General features: G+C 41.3%; 2 protein-coding genes across 2 annotated transcripts; one reads left to right on the top strand and one right to left on the bottom strand.

The window, feature by feature from the left end:
- Positions 1-4,482: 4,482 nt before the first annotated feature.
- cyp17a1 (cytochrome P450, family 17, subfamily A, polypeptide 1) lies at positions 4,483-10,249 on the bottom strand. Its single transcript, XM_082556586.1, has 9 exons — positions 9,860-10,249; positions 9,638-9,776; positions 8,614-8,849; positions 8,235-8,321; positions 7,713-7,931; positions 7,001-7,170; positions 6,625-6,728; positions 4,796-5,890; positions 4,483-4,753 (listed from the first exon to the last, which is right to left on the bottom strand). Exons 1-8 carry the CDS (start codon positions 10,172-10,174, stop codon positions 5,610-5,612), a joined length of 1,551 nt encoding a protein of 516 aa, XP_082412712.1. The 5' UTR covers positions 10,175-10,249; the 3' UTR covers positions 4,483-4,753; positions 4,796-5,609.
- A 6,389-nt stretch (positions 10,250-16,638) lies between these two features.
- borcs7 (BLOC-1 related complex subunit 7) lies at positions 16,639-19,230 on the top strand. Its single transcript, XM_082557730.1, has 5 exons — positions 16,639-16,880; positions 18,473-18,535; positions 18,695-18,738; positions 18,829-18,849; positions 18,938-19,230. The coding sequence occupies exons 1-5, from the start codon at positions 16,749-16,751 to the stop codon at positions 18,987-18,989; spliced, it is 312 nt and encodes a 103-aa protein (XP_082413856.1). The 5' UTR covers positions 16,639-16,748; the 3' UTR covers positions 18,990-19,230.
- Positions 19,231-21,531: the final 2,301 nt, after the last annotated feature.

Genomic DNA, 21,531 nt, shown 5'->3' with positions numbered 1-21,531 from the left:
ACATTACATTTTGTGGTCTCACTTAAAGAGCAACCCCAGTTTATTCAAATTATCTACAGAGAAACGAAGCGTTAAATCGGACTTTCCAGCCGTCTGCTGAATCCTGTGCAGGTCCAGCTGCTTCCTTGCAACACGACCCTGCTTTCAGATGATCGGGTTGGGAACTGTTTGCTGGAATATTGTCGTTGTTGTCCTGCTGTGAAGCCAGGTGGGACTCCCTGGGTGAGCGGTACATCCCAAAGTACCTGCACCCAGTGTTTTAATGTTGGGAGTGTTCAGGGAGCCTGGTTTAATATACATTCAGTAACACACTGAGATAAGACTTAATGGGAAAAACTCCATTATTTTTGCCTGTTTGTCAACAGTTTATCCACACACAGCTGTCCTGAGTGATGACCTTTAACCTGTAATAAAACATTTGTAACTTGATGGCTCGGTCTTTTCCAGGATCACAGGATCACCATTAACAGTGATGAAACACACAGTTTGGGATGTTTTGTTCCAACATGTTAGATCAGATTTCTGCAGAACAGCAAATATGAGAAGATCTTTGGAAGCACAGCGTCCTTCAGTCTACTGTCGGGATCACTGATCCTGTTACAGGACAGACTTTATGCTCTTTGTAAATATAAATGTCACCCCTCTGTACGTGAAACCATATCAGATACAAACTGTTGGAGAGAGACGGGTGTTATAGTCCAAATCTGACATTATTGTTTGAACTTGGAGATTAAAGTGTAATACGTGTGTTTAGACAATGAAGCAGGTTTGTGCATCACCTGTGTCGGACCACCGAGTGTCTTTGCTGTGATGGTAACAGATGATAAAAGGCTATGTGGACAGTGTGTGTAGATGCTGTCACCAGGATTGTCCACATCTGTCTCCTCGCCATCATTTAGGATTTAGAGTTACACAAATATTTACCTTGTTAACATTATTTTGTTATTGTAACAGCACCTGGATCCAGAGGAACATCTGCATCAGGATTCGTTTATATTTTCGTAACAGTATCAACTCATTGTCTCAGTTTATTTTAGTTTGAGATTTTAATGCATTTGTCATGTCAGGTTTGGACATGGCTGAATGTGGCACACACTGTTTGATTTGAATAAAATTCACTTCTTAACCGTAGTTTTTCCAGTGTGATTTACATTGTAAGATGAATACTGCAACCCTTAATTACATAAGACTGTTGATAAATTAATGCTGTGAGAGGGAAGAACGTCCTGCTAACAAGAAGAGAGACCTCCACCAGAACGACGCGTACAGACGTTAAACTACAAGACAGAAAACAGAAGAGCACAACGAAGCCTCAGAGTCACCTGATCGACGGTTTTATTTACATTCATTAGAGACTTTATGCCCCAGTCATCCTTAATGTTCAATAAAGTTATATTTCCCCTAAAGGTTGGAAAAGTTTCATATTCATTTTAGAAATTTTATTTAAAATGATCAATTTTTTAATAAAATGATTAAAGTCATGAAGAGACATTTCTTGCAAAAGGGTTTGAACAAAGATGATTGGGAACATGGCTTATTAACTTTACTTGTACTAAAAAATCAGTGATTATTGTAAAAGTAACTAAGCTTGGATACATATGATTACGTTGTGGGGGGGGAATAGTGTAGGACGAGCTTTTAGACATGAGCAAAGGCCCACTTTTATACAAAATATACTCGGTTCTGTCATGAGGACTCAAATGGCACTGAATGGTTGGAATTACCCGTTTGTCCTTGAACAAACATCACACTTTACTTCCTGTTATAGTTGTCATCTTTTGATTTTGAGGTGCCCAGCAACAATCTTTGAAATTGCTCCATTGAGAGCTGTCCTCTTTCTGCCCACTTTAACAACCTGTGTGAAGGCAGAACAGGATCTGTTAGTACTGAAGAGTAACCTGAATGATCAGTTGGGAATATTTAGACCTATTTTACATCAAAATGGAGGCTTTCTATTGGGCAACCAACAGATGCTCTGAGGTGTCCTAGCCGTGTAGGGCGGAGCTGGTGTTAGCTACATTAGGACAAGAAGTGTCTGTGCTGCTGGTGTCAGAAAATCTTAGAAGAGCGTGTGATGAAACCCAACACATAAAACGATAAGCAACAGTCTGGGTACTTTGGGGAATAAGACATCTGTGATGACCAAACACATACAGCTGTAGAACACCCGCCCACAAGGCACACAGAAGCCCCGCCTACAAGACACGCCCAAAAGACACATTAACATACAGAGCTGTACAAGAGCCGCCCACAAATGACACACAGCCAGTGTTGGTCAAGTTACTTGAAAAAAGTAATCAGTAACTAATTACTGATTACTTCCCCCAGAAAGTAATCCAGTTACTTTACTGATTACTTATTTTCAAAAGTAATTAATTGCTTAGTTACTTAGTTACTTTTTAAAAACCCAATTTACAACCTGAGTAGGTGATAAAGTGATAGATCTTTCAGCCCAATTCTACTTTTTCTACATAATCATCATACAAAATGTAATCAAATGGAAAAGTCTCTTTTTAAAACTTGTTTTATTATTTTTAATCTTTTAACTTTATGCATCAAGCAAAAATTTAATTATCTGCAACATTCTCTGACTGGAAGAAATTAGTTTAACATTTAAAGCTATTTTCTGCACATTCCAGCTCATAAAATAAAATATTTTGTGTGTTTACACTCAGTCTTTCAAATAGATGCAAGTAAAACACAGCAGAAAATAAATAAAGTCACAGACTCAGCGGTCCTGTTGCTCTATTTTCACCTGTAAAGCAGGAGTGGGGTAGGCGGAGGTTTACCCTGGTGCAGGTGTGCCGCGGTCAGTGGAAGAATCCGCGAGTTTCTCTGTGAGTTTCCCATTACGTCGTAGCTGCTCGGTGCTTGTTGGAAGTTTAGGGGTTTTTTCGCTGTAAAAAGAAGTTTTCTTCCCACGCACAGCGGACACTAATGTTTTTGTCACTTTTTATGGAATCAAACTCAAAGTAAGGTCAGTACTTCCACGCTTTAAACGCTGCACGCTCATACTCTCTCTGCACTCGATATGTGATCCATTGTTGATCTGCACACAGCTGTTGTCACGAACGTCGCACTCGCTTACGTCACTGTCGTGAGACATTCTCGCAAAAAATCACGGTTTTAGTAACGCAGTAACGCAGCGTTCCTACGGGAAAGTAACGGTAATCTAATTACCGTTTTTGCAATAGTAATCCCTTACTTTACTCATTACTTGAAAAAAGTAATCAGATTACAGTAACGCGTTACTGTACTTGTACTTGTTACTTGCACATCAGGTTCTTTCACACAGCTCACACAGGATTCCCCGAGTTTCTGACTGTTGTTTGTTTTCCTGTTTTTACGTATCCTATATTATCTGTTCTCATTTCTTCACTACATAACGTTTGATCTGTGATGTGGTTTTTTAAATGAACAAAACATTGCTGTTAGAGTTTTGGCATTTCAAAGACAGTAATGTAGGTCCAGTGATGTTAGCTGTAAGTCTAACGAGGCTTTAGAAAGAACCTTCTTCCACCTCATTCTGAGCCCAGAACGTTTGGTGTTCTCTTAGCCTCCGAGCTACATGTTTGCACTCTAATTGTTATGCTATATGAATTCGGGCTGTGCATTCACGGCCTAACCATGAGCCAAACAAATGCTGATCAGTTTTTCATACATTTTGACTGAAATGTGAAGAGGATGTAAACAGATCTGAGGCTCTTTGCCATCTTTGCATTGGCTGTTTCTCAGGGTTTAAGTTTATCATGCTAAATGTTTTATAAGAAACTTCCCAGAAAACAACATTTTTATATTTGCATCACATTTATGATCCAGTTCTTCAAGAAACATGACACCAGGGTTTGTATGATATACATCCTGAAGCCCAAAGTCTAAACGCAGCATCTGATTCTTGTTGGGTGAAAACCTGGTGATGCCACATTGAAGTATTTTGTGGGGTAATTCTTTTAACTTGTTTCTCGTGTCATATTAAATTTTTCTTGTATGACAAACTGGTTTGAAGTGCTTTTGCAGTTACATGTATGAGACATAAAAACATAGAAAGAGGTTGTTTTAGAGCATACGTTTCCACATGGGCCCAATATTTGCTCTTTAAATAAAACAGAATGGCCCTTAATGGACAGAGCAACAATGTAGAGTAGTAAGGTGAGAAGGATAAAATGGGAACGTTTGATGTGACGCTGCAGGTGTGATTGCAGTCACACTGATGAAGGGTGCAGATGCAGGACGATGATTCGTTTATGACTCAACACCAAATTAAAAGAAAAGCCAGAGCAACAGGAGACAAACTGTTGTCACAGGTTCCTGCGAGCTGGGTCTGGATATGTTTATGTATACATCCTTGTCCTTAAGCAGTTCTCCTACTTATATGTATATGCAAGTATATTTACTATATTGAGTAAACATAATTTATATTTGATGGGGGTGTCACGAAATCGATCAATGCAGAGCAGTGAGACAAACCACGGAGGCCCCAGAGAAGTGCAATCAAACGATGAGTTTATTTACCAGGAGAAAACATCAGCACATGTCCTCTGACCAAAATACATGTTGTGGATACTTATAAAGCAGTGGGGTACACGCCCCCCCATGGCGTCAATGACAGATTAAAATAGGTTCCAGACATTAGTCACAGTTAATCGTACATCTTTAATAGCTATAAGCAGACATAGAACTTCTCTTTTCTATAACACCTTCCATACAAGGTAGTAAACTTCAAGCCCTCAGGGTCTCTGAGGCTAATTATTGACTCTGGTCGTCTGTTACCAAGTAGAATAAAATATAGTGAGACTCCAAATGAGTTAAGGCCTCAGGCCGGACACATTCCTAGATTATATGTATTATATGTACTGTAAGCATGTATGCAGTCATCCTTCTATGTTCTAGTTTCCCTCAGCATGGATCACCTGGACAGTCACGCCAGTGAAGCTTAAAACCTTTAATGAACCGAACATCAACTCGAAATAAGCACAGATATGCAATGTGCATAAAATACTTCTGGCTGTACCTGTAATAAAAGTTATCATAATAAAAGGATCCTCAAATGGACATCTTCAATAAACAACTGTAATGCAGTATCAATACTGTGAGAAATATTATTAAGTGGAATGATGCTGTAAAGAATGTTATTAATGCAGTTATAATGATGCAGGTTATACGGCAGCAATAAAAGAATTTCTGTATCTCCACAAGGGACATCCTGTTCCTTTCACTGCAGTACATTTCTACCGTGTAAACCTTTATTTGTGTTCTCAGGATCAAAATAAAGTGGTTACATTTTGAGATTACCTGGTTACATCTTTGTGTTGTGGGTTAGTTTTTGCAGTAAATTTTGGGTGTACATCCTGTGAATGGACATCCTGTGTTATATGATCTCATCACAGACGTCACCTTGTACATTTGAAAATGAGAAAGCATCCTGCCTCCTGATGTCAGCAGAGTTAGCGACACCGGCCGATACGTTCTCCTCACAGTAGAAAAATAAAGAGACTGTTTGGAGCTGTTACAGGAGACTGTGTTACACTTCAGAAAAATAAGATTTCATGTCACAGTGCTGCAAGCTTGCTTTCCTTCTTGATGGTGCGTACGTATTCACAGCCATAGGACTATTCTGCCTGGCACTTATGTCTTGCCCAGTCTGGTCTGATTGTGGCATTCACCTTGTACTTGGCCGGCTGCAGGACCACTCCGAACTTTCCCTCCAGACTTGGCAGATCATGGCCTGGTGGGACAGTCAGAGTGAAGCGCTGCAGGATCCAGGACAGGAAGAGAAAGAGCTCCATCTTGGCCAAGGCCTCACCTAGACATACTCTCAGCCCAGCACCGAAGGGCAGGTAGCTGGGTGATGGGATCGTCAGTCCTGTGCCTTCACTATTCAAGAACCGGCCTGCAGAGCAACAACAACAGGTTTCACCAGCTGGGATGGTCACAGAAGCTAAACTAAAAGAACTGTCAGATCCAGCCTGTATACATATGTTGGTTCAGGATTTCATGTATTTGTCTCGATCTTAAAACAGTGGCGGTGAATCAAACGGGAACAAGACTCCAGGTATCCCCTAAGGTGAGGGTTTCCTGGTGAGACACTGACTTGCTGCTATTAGAGTCCTTTCTCCTTGGACTTTCAGATTCCTTGGAGAATTTGAAAGTCCAAAAATTATCGTTTGATGCATGCTCAATGCTGCAGCTGGGATAGGCTCCAGCGCCCCCCGCGACCCTGAAAAGGATAAGCGGAAGCGAATGGATGGATGGATGGCATGCTCAATGATCCAGGTAAGTAAATCCCCAAACGTTGATTCTGTTCATCTGGACGTGGCCGTTTTTTTAGTGGGAGAAACGTTTCGTCACTCATCCAGGTGACTTCTTCAACCCAAAAACCATCAAAAACAGGGTGTTTGTCGGGTCTTTAACATACAATTCAAAGCACCCTGATGTCACTGTTATTGTGTATTAACTTAAGTAGCCAAAAGCCATAACAATGATAGGAGCCAGAGACAGTGTCTGCCTTTCTATCACCATTAATCATCCTTGACTGAGGGAAGAAACCAAACAGACGTTTGCCTCAGAGAATAAAATCAGTTTCCATAACTGGATATTAAACTGTGGACAGATGTTTGCTCTTACCAGGGTCAAACCGCTCTGGGTTCTTCCACTCCTTCTCGTCATGGTGCAGAGCCCACAGGTTGATAATGACTCGAGTTCCCTTCCTCACTGTGAAATCTCCAAGGCTACAGAGACAAGAGCTCCCAGTTCACTCATGGGATTGACAATGGTGTTTGTGCATCAGGTAAATGTATTTTTAAGACTTCATTCAGAAACAGAAGATCCCAGATCAGTCCTACTTGTCAGTACAGAGCAGTAAGCTTCCTGTCCTAATAAACAGCCTGGTCACTTTTCACAGAAGTGTGTCATTTTAATAGATCGACGCAGTCAGCAGTCACCTCTGCTGTGTGTCAACATGGCTTTATTAAATGGGTGAACTCAGTGAGCATCGCTGTACCTGGTGTCACAGAGAGCCACGTGGGGGATGAGTAGAGGTGCCACGGGGCGAATCCGTAATAACTCCCTAATGGTGGCCTCCAGATAGGGCAGACTGCCTCGGTCGGTGAGTTTAGGAGAGCGGCTGTCACCCACCGTCCTGTCCAGCTCATCCTGGATACGTCTTTGCACCTAAACATGAAGCAGTAGAGTCACTGTGCATCGGAGATGCTCTTTAACAGCTTCACACACTCAGGATTCACACGTTTTTCTCTGTTGCATTTGATTAGAATCAATAAAAATATTATTCCCATTGGCTGCTGCAAGTTGGACATTAATGGGAATAAAGGGCGTGGCATGCTACTACACAAGTTCAGATTAACATCACTTACGTGTTGTGAGACTTGGCATGTTTTCATATGTGTGCTTTCACATTCACACTCCGGGCAGGTGAGTAACCTGATCTGCAGCTGCAGCCACCTGGAGTCTGTATGCTTCATTCAGCTGTGGTTTTCTTGCAGCTTCACAACAACTGACTTTATTAATGACTTTGTGTGTGTTGATGATGTTGCATAGGTATAGTTTGTAAAAAGATGCTTAAACTTAATTAGATTCAGAGTTTTAAACATGTTTTAGACCACAGACAGAGAGGAGGAGAAGGGTCGTTTTCATCAGACATCTTTGAAACCCACGCCACGCGCCTCGTGGAAACACTGCTGCTGATCGAGCCTTACCTCTGGGTGATGAATCAGGTACGTTATGGCCCATTTGAGCACAGTGGTAGTGGTTTCCACGCCAGCGCCAAAGATGTCTCCCACTGTCATGAGAATGTGGTCATCACTCAGGCCCACGGACTCTGCACTTATCTCTGATGTGTTGTTGTTCTCCGCACTGCGCTTGGCTCTTAGCAGAGCGTCTATCAGGTCTCTCTGCACGTGGTCGCTGTAATTCACCTGTGAGGGAGCAGCATGTCAGCGTACAGAACGCTTTGTATTTATTTAGCAAAGCAACCTAATGTGACCGCTGTAGTCAAGTATGTCTCTGTGTGATAATGTCCACCATCTCACAGCTGCACAGGATCACAGCTCTACTACAACATTGTGGTTTTTCTGCCTCAAATGTTGCCGATGCATTTGTACAAATGAAAGGAACCAAGTATGTGGTATAAGGTACGGGGCACATGACTAAGAGAGCAGTTTGTACTGTACACTACCTTTAAATTTCAAACACTAATGGCCCCGTGGTTAAAGGGTTACCTTGTGTTCATCAAATTTCTTCTGTAGAAGTTTGTCTCTCATGGAAACACAGTGTTTCAGGAGACGTAGGTCTGCATTAGGAAAGATCTGTGATAAAGACAAAAACAGCCTGATAAACATCACGGTCCAACTGTCACCTTCTTGCTCATCGCTCACAATGTGCTGCGAGAGCTCGATCGTGCTAGCATCATTATAAACATGCACTGCAAATGTGTGTGGATCAGACACTCTTCACATTCTTTCACCATAGATTCTAAGCAACACCAGAGTGGCAGTAATCCCACTAAGGAAACGCAACGAGGCGGCCTTTATCTTTCTGTTGATTGCCTACATTTACACTGCGGTCTGATTGTTTCTGCTCTGAGTTCTTGCTGCTTACCTGCAGCCAGGGGAAAATGTCCACCAGGCTGTCTTTGGCCACAGTGTCCACAATGCCCTGGCTGTACTGCAGCATATTCTCAAACTCTGGGTCGCCTCGGCAGTAGGACGAGTTGAAGCAGAGAGAGCAGATAACATTGGTGACGGCGCGAGTCAGCTCGGGAGAAAGATCCAGGGCCAGCCCCACGTCTGCTGCCTCTGACAGCATGGAGCACAGAGACTGGGCCTCTGCACAAACTGGGCAAGACAAAGTTCATTACCTTACATATTTATCATACTTAGAAACACTACAGCAGATATTACTGCATTTGGAGCATTTGAAATCTCTCTGTACACACACACGCACACACACACACACACACACACACACACACAGACACACGCACTAACGCACGCACACACACACACACACACACACACACAGACACGCACTAACGCACACACACACACACACACAGACACACGCACTAACGCACACACACACACACACACACACACACACACAGACACACGCACTAACGCACACACAGACACACACACACACACACACACAGACACACGCACTAACGCACACACACACACACACACACACACACACACAGACACACGCACTAACGCACACACACACACACACACACACACACACACACACACACACACACACACAGTTTCCTACTGTTGCCAAACTTTTGTTGTGAGCTCTATATAAATAAACGTTATTGTTTCTCTTTATTATTTTCATTGTGCTAGAGTAGAATGAGAGTAGAATGAGAGTAGAATGAGAGTAGAACGACCAATCACTTTGTAAAAACAGGTCCTTTCCACCTGCTGACTGATCATTGCATTAGATATTTCTCTTTAACTTAAATCTATGCTTAAATGCTTTGAAGAGTAAAAAAAGTCCTCGAGTGTGTTCGTTTAAATGAGTGCGTCTGCCTGTTGTGATTTATTGCTGCTGATCTGCCTGCCATACGCAGTCTCACATGAGAGAGTGGTATCAAACTAGAGGAGTGAACTGTACTCACTGGTCTTCTCAATAGAGGCACAGCCTTCTCCAAACATGCACAGGGCTGCGTGGACTATCTTCCTGTGGAACTTCCACGTAGCACTGTAGTCTCCAAATGCAATGTCCTTCCCATCTTTAGTCAGAATATCTGTAGTTACCTTCATCACAAACACGACATGATGGAAACCAATCCAAAAAACAACCAAACAGAACAGGACATTTAGGAGAGAGTTATACCCACAGTTCTAGGTCTTCCTGCAAACGTCTTTCCCTTCTTGAGCAGGACTTCTTTGGCGTGCACATGATGGTTGACGACAATCACGCTGTGGGAGCCCATCATCAGCGAGTATGTTTGTCCGTATTTTACCTGCAGTTCTTTGAAAAGCACATGTGGTTGTAATTCACTCTGCAGGCTCAGCAGGCTGCCAATGAGTGGTAGTGCAGGGAGGTGTGGCGGCTCCCTAGAACCGTGTGCAGACATCCTGAACTTGAACTGCAGTGCTAACAAAGTGAGGCCCACCAACATGAACACACACAGATACCAAAACCAAGCCATATCAGTGACAGAGGCGCTTGGTTCAACAGAGCTGAAACATCCCAGGAAATATCTGTTCAAGGTTTCCCAACCACTGCGGAGCGCTGCTTTTATGCAGCAACTTCAAGGCCAGGTCCTTGAATCTGTAGGACTGTGACAACTCAAACAAGATAAGATGACACTCAGTCTTTCTAGAACTACACAAGATGCTGTAAAAGTGTAGAAAAGAACAGAACAGGACAGAATATAATAGAATAGAACAGGACAGGACAGAACAGGAATAGAATAGAACAGAATAGAACACAGCAAAATCTCCAGTGTTAAATTAACACTTTTGACAGTGTTATATGTTTAAAAGTAACCTAGTCAGTTTTGAAGATTAACAAAGACTAACACTGAGCAGTGCTGGTTTTCTAACACTGGAATATTTCTAACATTTTGAGTTATTTTCCAGTGTTAGAAAATCAGCACTGCTAACACTGGAGATTTTGCTGTGAACAGAACAGAATAGAACAGAATAGAATAGAACAGAACAGAACAGAACAGAATAGAATAGAACAGAACAGAATAGAACAGAATAGAATAGAACAGAACAGAACAGAATAGAATAGAACAGAATAGAATAGAACAGAACAGAACAGCATAGAATAGAACAGAACAAAACAGAACAGAATAGAACAGAATAGAATAGAACAGAACAGAACAGAACAGAATAGAATAGAACAGAATAGAATAGAACAGAACAGAACAGAACAGAATAGAACAGAATAGAATAGAATAGAACAGAACAGAACAGAACAGAATAGAATAGAACAGAACAAAACAGAACAGAATAGAACAGAATAGAATAGAACAGAACAGAATAGAACAGAATAGAATAGAACAGAACAGAACAGAATAGAATAGAACAGAATAGAATAGAACAGAACAGAACAGAACAGAATAGAATAGAACAGAACAAAACAGAACAGAATAGAACAGAATAGAATAGAACAGAACAGAACAGAACAGAATAGAATAGAACAGAATAGAATAGAATAGAACAGAACAGAACAGAATAGAACAGAATAGAATAGAATAGAACAGAACAGAACAGAACAGAATAGAATAGAACAGAACAGAATAGAACAGAATAGAACAGAATAGAATAGAATAGAACAGAACAGAATAGAACAGAACAGAACAGAACAGAATAGAACAGAATAGAATAGAATAGAACAGAACAGAATAGAATAGAACAGAACAAAACAGAACAGAATAGAACAGACTAGAATAGAATAGAACAGAACAGAATAGAACAGAACAGAATAGAACAGAATAGAATAGAACAGAATAGAACAGAATAGAACAGAACAGAACAGAATAGAATAGAACAGAACAGAACAAAACAGAACAGAATAGAACAGAATAGAATAGAACAGAACAGAACAGAACAGAATAGAACAGAATAGAATAGAATAGAACAGAACAGAACAGAATAGAATAGAACAGAACAAAACAGAACAGAATAGAACAGAATAGAACAGAATAGAATAGAACAGAACAGAACAGAATAGAACAGAACAGAATAGAACAGAACAGAACAGAATAGAACAGAATAGAACAGAACAGAATAGAATAGAACAGAATAGAACAGAATAGAATAGAACAGAACAGAATAGAACAGAATAGAACAGAATTGAATAGAACAGAATAGAACAGAACAGAACAGAATAGAACAGAATAGAACAGAATAGAATAGAACAGAACAGAACAAAACAGAACAGAATAGAACAGAATAGAACAGAACAGAACAGAACAGAATAGAATAGAACAGAATAGAATAGAATAGAACAGAACAGAACAGAATAGAACAGAACAAAACAGAACAGAATAGAACAGAATTGAATAGAACAGAATAGAATAGAACAGAATAGAACAGAATAGAATAGAACAGAATAGAATAGAACAGAACAGAATAGAACAGAATAGAACAGAATTGAATAGAACAGAATAGAATAGAACAGAACAGAACAAAACAGAACAGAATAGAATAGAACAGAATAGAACAGAACAGAATAGAACAGAACAGAACAGAATAGAACAGAACAGAATAGAACAAAACAGAACAGAATAGAACAGAATAGAACAGAACAGAATAGAATAGAACAGAATAGAATAGAACAGAATAGAACAGAATAAAATAGAATAGAACAGAACAGAATAGAACAGAATAGAACAGAATTGAATAGAACAGAATAGAATAGAACAGAACAGAATAGAACAGAACAGACTAGAACAGAACAGAATAGAACAGAATAGAACAGAACAGAATAGAATAGAACAGAACAGAATAGAACAGAATAGAACAGAACAGAACAGAATAGAACAGAACAGAATAGAACAGAACAGAATAGAATAGAACAGAATAGAACAGAATAGAATAGAATAGAATAGAACAGAACAGAATAGAACAGAACAGAACAGAACAGAATAGAATAGAACAGAATAGAACAGAATAGAACAGAACAGAACAGAACAGAATAGAATAGAACAGAACAGAACAAAACAGAACAGAATAGAACAGAATAGAATAGAACAGAACAGAACAGAATAGAATAGAACAGAATAGAATAGAATAGAACAGAACAGAACAGAATAGAATAGAACAGAACAAAACAGAACAGAATAGAACAGAATAGAATAGAACAGAACAGAACAGAACAGAACAGAATAGAATAGAACAGAATAGAATAGAATAGAACAGAACAGAACAGAATAGAACAGAACAAAACAGAACAGAATAGAACAGAATTGAATAGAACAGAATAGAATAGAACAGAATAGAACAGAACAGAACAGAATAGAACAGAATAGAATAGAACAGAATAGAATAGAACAGAACAGAATAGAACAGAATAGAACAGAATTGAATAGAACAGAATAGAATAGAACAGAACAGAACAAAACAGAACAGAATAGAACAGAATAGAACAGAACAGAATAGAACAGAACAGAACAGAATAGAACAGAACAGAATAGAACAAAACAGAACAGAATAGAACAGAATAGAACAGAATAGAATAGAACAGAATAGAACAGAATAAAATAGAATAGAACAGAACAGAATAGAACAGAATAGAACAGAATTGAATAGAACAGAATAGAATAGAACAGAACAGAATAGAACAGAACAGACTAGAACAGAACAGAATAGAACAGAATAGAACAGAACAGAATAGAATAGAACAGAACAGAATAGAATAGAACAGAATAGAACAGAACAGAATAGAACAGAATAGAACAGAATAGAACAGAATTGAATAGAACAGAATAGAATAGAACAGAACAGAATAGAACAGAACAGACTAGAACAGAACAGACTAGAACAGAACAGAATAGAACAGAATAGAACAGAACAGAATAGAATAGAACAGAACAGAATAGAACAGAACAGAACAGAATAGAATAGAACAGAATAGAACAGAACAGAATAGAATAGAATAGAACAGAATAGAACAGAATAGAATAGAATAGAACAGAACAGAACAGAACAGAACAGAACAGAACAGAACAGAATAGAACAGAATAGAATAGAATAGCCATTTATTGACTTTGTACACGTACAAAGAAATTACAGGAGCTCCACACCAACTGTGCAGGAGTGAAAAAGTAAAATCAATAAATAGCAAACAAAGGAAATATATAGAAAACAAGACAAAGGCACACACAGGAAACAGTGTGAAAGGACTTAGTTACTTAGTAGAGTGAGTATTACGTCAGTTTAATGAGCGAGTACGCGCATGTAAAAGCGTGTATAACTGTGCAGGACATCATAAAGAAGACCCAGTTAGCTATTAAAGGCATGGGAACCACGCAGGAAAACGCCGAATGCACGAAGTTAATTTGTGGTGGAGTATGTGTTGCTTTGTAGCATTCCTAGTTTGATTTGCTGTAAGATATGATGTGACCACAGTTTCATTTTAAATCTGGATGTTGTACAACTAGGGTTGCCAACCGTCCCTTAAAAAACGGAATCGTCCCGTATTTAGAAACAAAAGTACACGTCCCATATTGAGCTAATAAGGGACGCACTTTGTCCCGTAATACAGTGAGAATCAAAAGTAGTCTATAAATGTTAATGGAATTAACGCTTTGTTTGAAAACATAATTCCCAGCCCCTCTCCTGCTTTGTGACCAATGAGCTGACAGCACACTTATGACAATTCAGATTACCGCTCATCTCATTGGTCGAGGAAAGGTCGCTTACGGAGAAAATACCGGAAGACAACAGATGACCACAACAAGAAGCATGGCCAACAGGGAAACAAACGCCGACACTGCGGTGCAAGTCTCGGACGACAGTACACCTAAAGCTGGGCAGACACTGTGCGATTTTTTCAGTCACGATATTCAGCTCCTGCTCAAACTGCACGATTGACTCGCAGGGGTTAGAAGTTGGTAGGTCACGATGCAGGTCTCACACTATACCGCCCGATGCTCTGATGCGACCTGAGTGCTCACACTGTGCCTCCATAACATGAAGGTTATAACAGACAATCTGTCGCTCTCTCTCTCTGTCTTTCACTCACACAGACACACCACCACCATCAACTTTGCTAAATTGCTAATGAAAAACATTGATCAGGCAGCTGTGATTGAGCAGCAGTGTAGATCCAACTATTTACAACTATTTTACAGCACCCGTCTCACTAAAAAAGCCCTTTGCATAGCGGCTGATCCCACGCACCCAATGCAAAGCTTCTTCAAGCTGCTGCCGTCAGGGAGGAGACTGCGGAGTCTCCAGGCCAGGACCAGCAGACTGAAGGACAGCTTCATCCATCAGGCTGTCAGGAAGCTAAACTCCCTCCCGATTCTGCCCCCTCTCCCCTCCTCTCCTCCATGGTCTCACTGAACTCTGTCACACACACACACACACTCACACTCACTCTCTGACGCTCTCACTGGCCTGCTCCAGTCACTTTGTGGAGCATTGGACTGCTTAAGCATTGGACCTCATAAGACTTTGTTGTTACACTATCTCTTACCGTACACTACTAAATCCCCATTTGCACTATTTGCCTATTTTGCACCACTATGCCTTCTTACTTGAATATTGTATATTGTATATTGCATAGCTTTTTTTTGTTATACGTAAAATTGTATTGTATTTATTTAAATTTTTACTTTTTAATTATTTTATTTGCATTTTTCTAATCACTAGGGTTTGAGAGTAACGCAATTTCTATTCTGTGTATGTCCTGTACATGTGGCAGAATTGACAAATAAAGTTGACTTGACTTGATTTTCACGGTTGTTGTGGTCGTGATAATTTTGTGATGACACATCGAAAAGGCTCGGATGAGCTTTCCAAAGTTCTCCAAGTTGTGCCTCCGTCGTTTGTGTCCAGATCACACGCTGCACAGCCGTGCTGCTCCGTCTTTTTCACGGCGTTTACGTGTTTGCGCGTGAGCAGTGTGAGCGGCTGTGGTGACACCCTCACGAGCGATTGATGATCGGGAGCTGGTCGTGAGGTGTTAATCACTTCTCGTTACCCCACGTATACTACACGATGCACGATGAAGGCCAAAATCGGTCCGATCACTCAAAAATCGGCTCAAAATGGGCCTAAAACCGCACAGTGTGAGCCCAGCATTAGAGCAGCAATGTTTGTTCGCTCAGAGAAAGGGAAGAATGGGAAAAGGAAAACACCTGGCTGGAAAAAGTTAATATGGGCATGTGCAGTGAATATCAGCGCTATGTGGCCAGAAGTGTGATAATATAATTTATTTTGTGTAATAAACAACTGCAAGGATAGATGATTACAACAAATAGATGACTAATACATAAAAGTAATACATAGATGAATAATGATGATGAGTTAAGATGCGTAATCATGGGAACAAGCGGGTTTACAAACAGGAGCAGCTGATTAGCATTAGAAAAGCTGAAATAATACCTCAGCTGAAGCCAATTGTACTAAATGCACTAAATGTGCACTGTTACAAGAATATTTTTCTTTCTATTGTTTTCTATTATTTTAAGTTAAGCAGGACAGAGTTCTTTTAAAGAAAGATTTACTTATATTCTCAAAAGTTAAGCATGACAGGCTTCTGTTTAAGAAAGAGACCTGTTTTACTGTGTTAATGTTGTCATTTTGAGCTAAAAATAAATGGCTAAATGATCATTTGTTTCACATGTGTTCATATCACAAAGAATAGAATATGCATCTGCTTAAATCAAATTCAAGTCAAATGGTTAAAAAAATAATTTCACACACAAAAAAAGAGCTAGAAAATTCACCACACTGGGAAGGGTGAAGACAACTGGGTCGCCCGGCCCTGGCCACGAGGTGTCCCTTATTTATTTTCCAGGGAGTTGGCAACCCTATGTACAACTTTAATCAGCGTCACGCATCTGAAACGTGTCAATAATAAGCCAGATGAACAGAATGGAGTAAAAGTGATTTTACTGTATGCAAGTGAGAAAGAAACACGCGGAGTTTATTTGCACACAGCCAGACTGCGCGTCTGCACCGGAGCCCTATCTAATCTACTGAACTCGTTGCTGTGTAGTTTGTCCTTTCCTGCGCACCATCGCTAGCCAACATAGGAAAATGGCTTCAGCTGATTCCCAGCCGCGGTTCGGACAGTCTGTCAAAGGCTTGTTATCCGATAAAGTGGGCTCCTGCAGCGGGGATGTTATCGCGTTGACACGTCAAGTGCTAAAAGGATCCCGCAGTCAGGAGGTATCGCCACGCAAGTGATTTTAACTCAAGTTTAGTGATTTTTAGCGTCTGCTTTGAGCAACTAGCTAATGGAAAGCCCATTGTTAGCTAACGGAAACACTACAGGAACTAGATCAGTGTGTATGCTGGAAGGATTCAGCCTGTTATGTTCAATATTTGACAAAGAAAATAAAACCCACCAAAAGACGAGCGCTGCTGTAATATATGCGTTACTGTAGCTGATCATTGTTTATTAATCAAACAGGACACGAGTGGACGGCTGCTCTGACAGCTGGAGTTGTCTTATGGCGCCAGGTGTTTCAGATGTGAACAGCTGACAGTTGTTGTTCTGGCAAATTCGACACGTGGTGCCCTGACTTCATTTAAACGCACGTGTGTGTATTGTACTGAAAATCCTGCTGATTAAAAGCGGAACATATGTAGAAAGTTGAGGATTATTAGGTTTAACAGTTAAAGCAGGAAGCAGCGGATGTTGCTGGGATCGTGAACATAGCACTGTGACATTAGTCCAAATGGGCTGAGGGAAGAAGTTTGGGGCCATCCTGATGCTTCGGGCACTGACCTGCTGCAGTGCTTCACTCGCTCACTCACGGTCTTCTGTTGCTGGTAGTTTGCAGCTTTGTGAGTTTTGAGCTGCAGAGACATTTACTGTCCTGTATGAACTCCGTGTTTTCAGTTCTAAATGTGATGCGTCTGTTACTACAAACATCTGTAATGAAAGAACATAAAGCAGATGACTCATGTGAAAGCACCGTGTGAACGTAGTGTTTACACGTCACACGCATGTCTTTGGACTGTGGAGAGAAATCCCGACTGGTGGCAGGTCTGTGTGTGCACGTTGCCACAGTGTACTTATCTCAGTAACTCCTCCAGGTACTTGGGCAGGTTTGTTTTAAAGCAGCTTCATGATAATAGTAGGAAGTCAGGTTTGTGATATTCATCGAACACACGGACGTGTGAATCTTGTTTTGTTGTGAAGTTAAGAGTTAAGTTCAACGAAGCTTCCTAACAGATCTGTTTCTAAAAGCCAGAGAAGTGAAGTTTTTGTTAAAAATGTGTAAGTCCTGATTGTTAGTGTGCGTCTGCACAGCTGGCGTCTGGTTTAATTTCGTTTTGTTTTGTTAACCAAATCTTTCAAATCGATATATTAAACAAACACTGACTCTTCTGGTCCAACGCTAACACGACCCAGTGGGTCTGAGTGTTTGCCTGATCCCAGTTTGATCCCAGGAGGAGATACAAATCCCAGAATACCATGTAATGTGGAATAAACAGACTTTTGCCTAGTGAACAAAACCCTGCTGTCCTTTTCCTGAGGAGTTTCCCTGTTTTCAGGATTTTCTGTTAAATGTGCTGTGGGTGTGGAGTTTTCCACGGTTGCTTTAGCAAAGCTCAGCTGTCACAGGGCAACAGGCTGCGTACCCTGGACGCGCTGCCCGTCTGTCGCAGGGTTTCCAACTGCAGACGGCTGTCCTGATATTTCTGTGACAAACAGCTGTGAGATGTTACTATGGTGATAGAGGTTTGTTTGCTCAGTTGAAGTACTGATTGAATAATCGTAACGATTGCGTTGCCGCGGATGTCTCTTCCAGCTTCTCGGTCAAGCAGCAAGAAGCATGGTGATTCAGGAGGATGCTATCCTGCACTCTGAGGACGTGAGTAGTCTTCTGATAGGTCAGAGGAAATCTCCACGATCACATGAGATGTGCTTCATTATTGGAGAAAGAAAATCCTCAAAAACAATTTTACACTCGGTGTTCGCTGAGGTCCAAAACTGTGTCTGTGCTCTTGCTCTCTCTCTTCATCTCTTGCAGAGCCTGAGAAAAATGTCCATTATCACCACACATTTACAGTACCAGTAAGTAGCACTCGTCTCTTTCATGTATGAAACCTGTTGGCTTTGCTTAAACTGGTTGCTGTAAAGTCTCTCTGTCTGTCTCTGTCTAAGGCAGGAGGCCATTCAGAAGAAGTAAGTGTGACCACAGCTGTTTATGCCTCAGAGAAACAGCTGGAGCATTTCTCAGCAGTAAGCTTGGTTCTGTTCCTCTGTCCTCCAGTGTGGAGCACTCGAAAAACCTGCAGGACCAGCTGAGACACCTGTTGAAGTAACGGAGAGGACATGCTGTGTTTACACGGTCTGCAGACGGCGTCTCAGGACACTGTTGGACTTTTAGTTCAAACGAGATAACATTTGAAGGGAGGCGCGTCTCTGCGTCAGTGAACCACCGTGGGATACTTGACATAAATGTTGTGTTCATTAAAGTCACATCAAACAGCACACATGCTTCTGTCATACTGGACTATATGTACACCTGTGGGACGGCTGTGTGACAATAAAAGTACTAAATGAGCTGGTCCATTGTCTTGCATTAAGGAGAAACATGACGCTGAGCTGCTCCTGTGACCGGCCAGCGCGTCACCGAGTGGGTGGGAGATACTTTTCAGCATCTCCTCATCTTGGACAACATCCACCTCTTCAACAGCACCTTTAGAGAGTCCGGCTCCACACCCACAGCATCACCTGCTTTGTGGATCAGTGCATTGAGTGTGCTGGCATCTGCGACCCTCAACCTGCTGCTCCAGCATGTCACAGCATCCAGGACGCACTGGCCTCAACAGGGTGTCACCCTACACATGTTAAAGGACCTCAGCTGGTCCACAGTCGTTTGCTTTATCAGGTTGAGCTGCAGATGATTCTGCTTGCACCGCAGAACGCAGCGCTCGTACAAAATAGTCAAAATCGAATAAAAGGCTGAAGTGAAGCCAAGTCATCGGGACCTGCAGTCACCTGCAGCTTCAGCACTTTTGTGCCCGTTCTTGAACAGGAAGGGATATTTGTGGCCACGTTTTCATCTGATAGGATATTAAACTAAAGTTTAAACGTAGTGTTTTATCCACATACCAGGCTGTAGTCTGGCAACCTCAACGGAACAAAATGAAATTATGGGCAAAGCCTTTATCAAAAACAGTCCTCAGATTTGAGGGACGTTTTTCTCTTACGCTGGCTCTTCATCATCCCTGACTGATGACACGGAGCAAAAGGACAAATTTATCAGCAGCTGAAGGCCAAACAGCTCCTTAGCCCTGCCGGTGTCCCTGTAGCCGTGCTCCTGAGTTCACACGTGTTCAACCAGACTTCAACAAGGCTGCTGAGGAGGCGAAATCCAAGGCTAGGCACGTAGCGGGGCCATCAGTACAGTCTGTGTGCAGGTTGTTGCAAAACTACAGAAACTGTTTGTGGTGTGATGCTGTGGTCCGGAGTGTAACCGGCCTCTCGCTGTGAGGGAGCTGGGACAGGCTCCAGCATCCCCGCCACTCTAAGCAGAAGAATATAAAACACCAATAATAATAAGAACGACTGATCATTTCAGCTGCTGTTACAAAAGAATTTCCCTGAAAGATCATGTGCTCACAGTAAATCAACTTAGGTCGTACCATTTTATTCAAGCATTCAAAGGTCTTCCTTCTACAAGTCTTATTCACTCCAGCTCTGAGTATCTCACCCCGGGGGCCTCAGTATCATCGTGACCTTCTCTAGTACATTCTGTCAGATGTCTGTAACGAGCTCAGGCCAACAGGACGTCCTGTGGGAACCGTCCCCACAGCCTCAATGCTGTTATCAGCTCGAGACTTCAGTGTCGTTACTGGTTCCAGACAATCACAAGGTTGTCTGAGTTTCACACACTCTCATAGTTCATGTATAGTTCTGTGAAAATACAGTTTGCACTTTTCCATAGCAACAGCTTGATTTGTGTTTCGGTCATTATTATTCACCATCAACAACAGACCACACATCCACCATCATGCAATCTCTCCAGCGTGTCCTGGGTCGGCCCCGGGGCCTCCAGCACAGATGTGTATATACTGCTGCACAGCTGTTTTAGGGGGTTTATGTTTTTCTGGAGGTGTGGTCCTTGATCAGCTGCAAAACAGCCCGTTTCAGTTTAAGCTTTGTTTTTAATAAATGCTTGAAAAAACGTTTTGTCTCCCTCCATTTCTTCTTGTTGAGATCCAACCATGAAAAATATCATTTTTTGCCATTTTTAGGTGGTCTTAAACCTTTGATGGGGACGTTTAAAGGTGGGATGAAGCTCAGCGGTGCAGAAGAAATCTCATCATTCTGTCTCACACTGGCTCCAAACCTTCCCTAAGTGTCAGAGCGTGTTCAGATTGAATGAGTGAAAAGGTCGCAGCACGAGATTCACACGTTTGTCACAATCAGAACAAAAATGTAAAAGCTGTTTGCAGTGACCCGTCCCATTAAGGGACAACTGGAACCAGTTACAATGAAATTAACCAAGGAAAACTTTACTGAGGAGAAACATTAGTAGAAAAGATAAAGTCTGATAGCACAGCACAGCTGACCTCTTATCATCAACCAGGCTTATCAGGAGCTACAGGAACACTTGTTGTATGTTGGAGCAGCAGTTTATCGGCAGCTGACAGGAAGAGGCTGGATAAAGTCATCAGGAAGGCCAGCTCTGTGCTGGGATGCACCCTGGACCCAGTGCAGGTGCTGGGAGAACACACAATTAACACAAAATTTACTCAACATTTTACATTTTAGGGCCACCAGACCTTCTTTACAAAAAAATAAACCCTGTTTTTTAGCGAAAATAAAACAAGAAAATTAAATATTTAATTGTTTAGA

The sequence above is a fragment of the Aulonocara stuartgranti genome (genome assembly GCF_965226115.1).
Source record: "Aulonocara stuartgranti genome assembly, chromosome: 13".
Classification (NCBI taxonomy): domain Eukaryota; kingdom Metazoa; phylum Chordata; class Actinopteri; order Cichliformes; family Cichlidae; genus Aulonocara; species Aulonocara stuartgranti.
Note: the sequence above shows the minus strand (reverse complement) of the source record. Positions and strands in the feature narration are given on the sequence as shown.

What these genes read in the sequence shown, in the direction of transcription:
- cyp17a1 (XM_082556586.1), bottom strand. Translation starts at nt 10,174, where the DNA reads ATGGCTTGGTTTTGGTATCTGTGTGTGTTCATGTTGGTGGGCCTCACT. An exon ending in TTGCAGGAAGACCTAGAACT is followed by an intron (nt 9,777 to 9,859) that starts GTGGGTATAACT and finishes TTTGTGATGAAG; the next exon opens with GTAACTACAGATATTCTGAC. An exon ending in GTGGCTCTCTGTGACACCAG is followed by an intron (nt 6,729 to 7,000) that starts GTACAGCGATGC and finishes TTGTCTCTGTAG; the next exon opens with CCTTGGAGATTTCACAGTGA.
- borcs7 (XM_082557730.1), top strand. Translation starts at nt 16,749, where the DNA reads ATGGCTTCAGCTGATTCCCAGCCGCGGTTCGGACAGTCTGTCAAAGGC. An exon ending in CTATCCTGCACTCTGAGGAC is followed by an intron (nt 18,536 to 18,694) that starts GTGAGTAGTCTT and finishes CATCTCTTGCAG; the next exon opens with AGCCTGAGAAAAATGTCCAT. An exon ending in CAGGAGGCCATTCAGAAGAA is followed by an intron (nt 18,850 to 18,937) that starts GTAAGTGTGACC and finishes TCTGTCCTCCAG; the next exon opens with TGTGGAGCACTCGAAAAACC.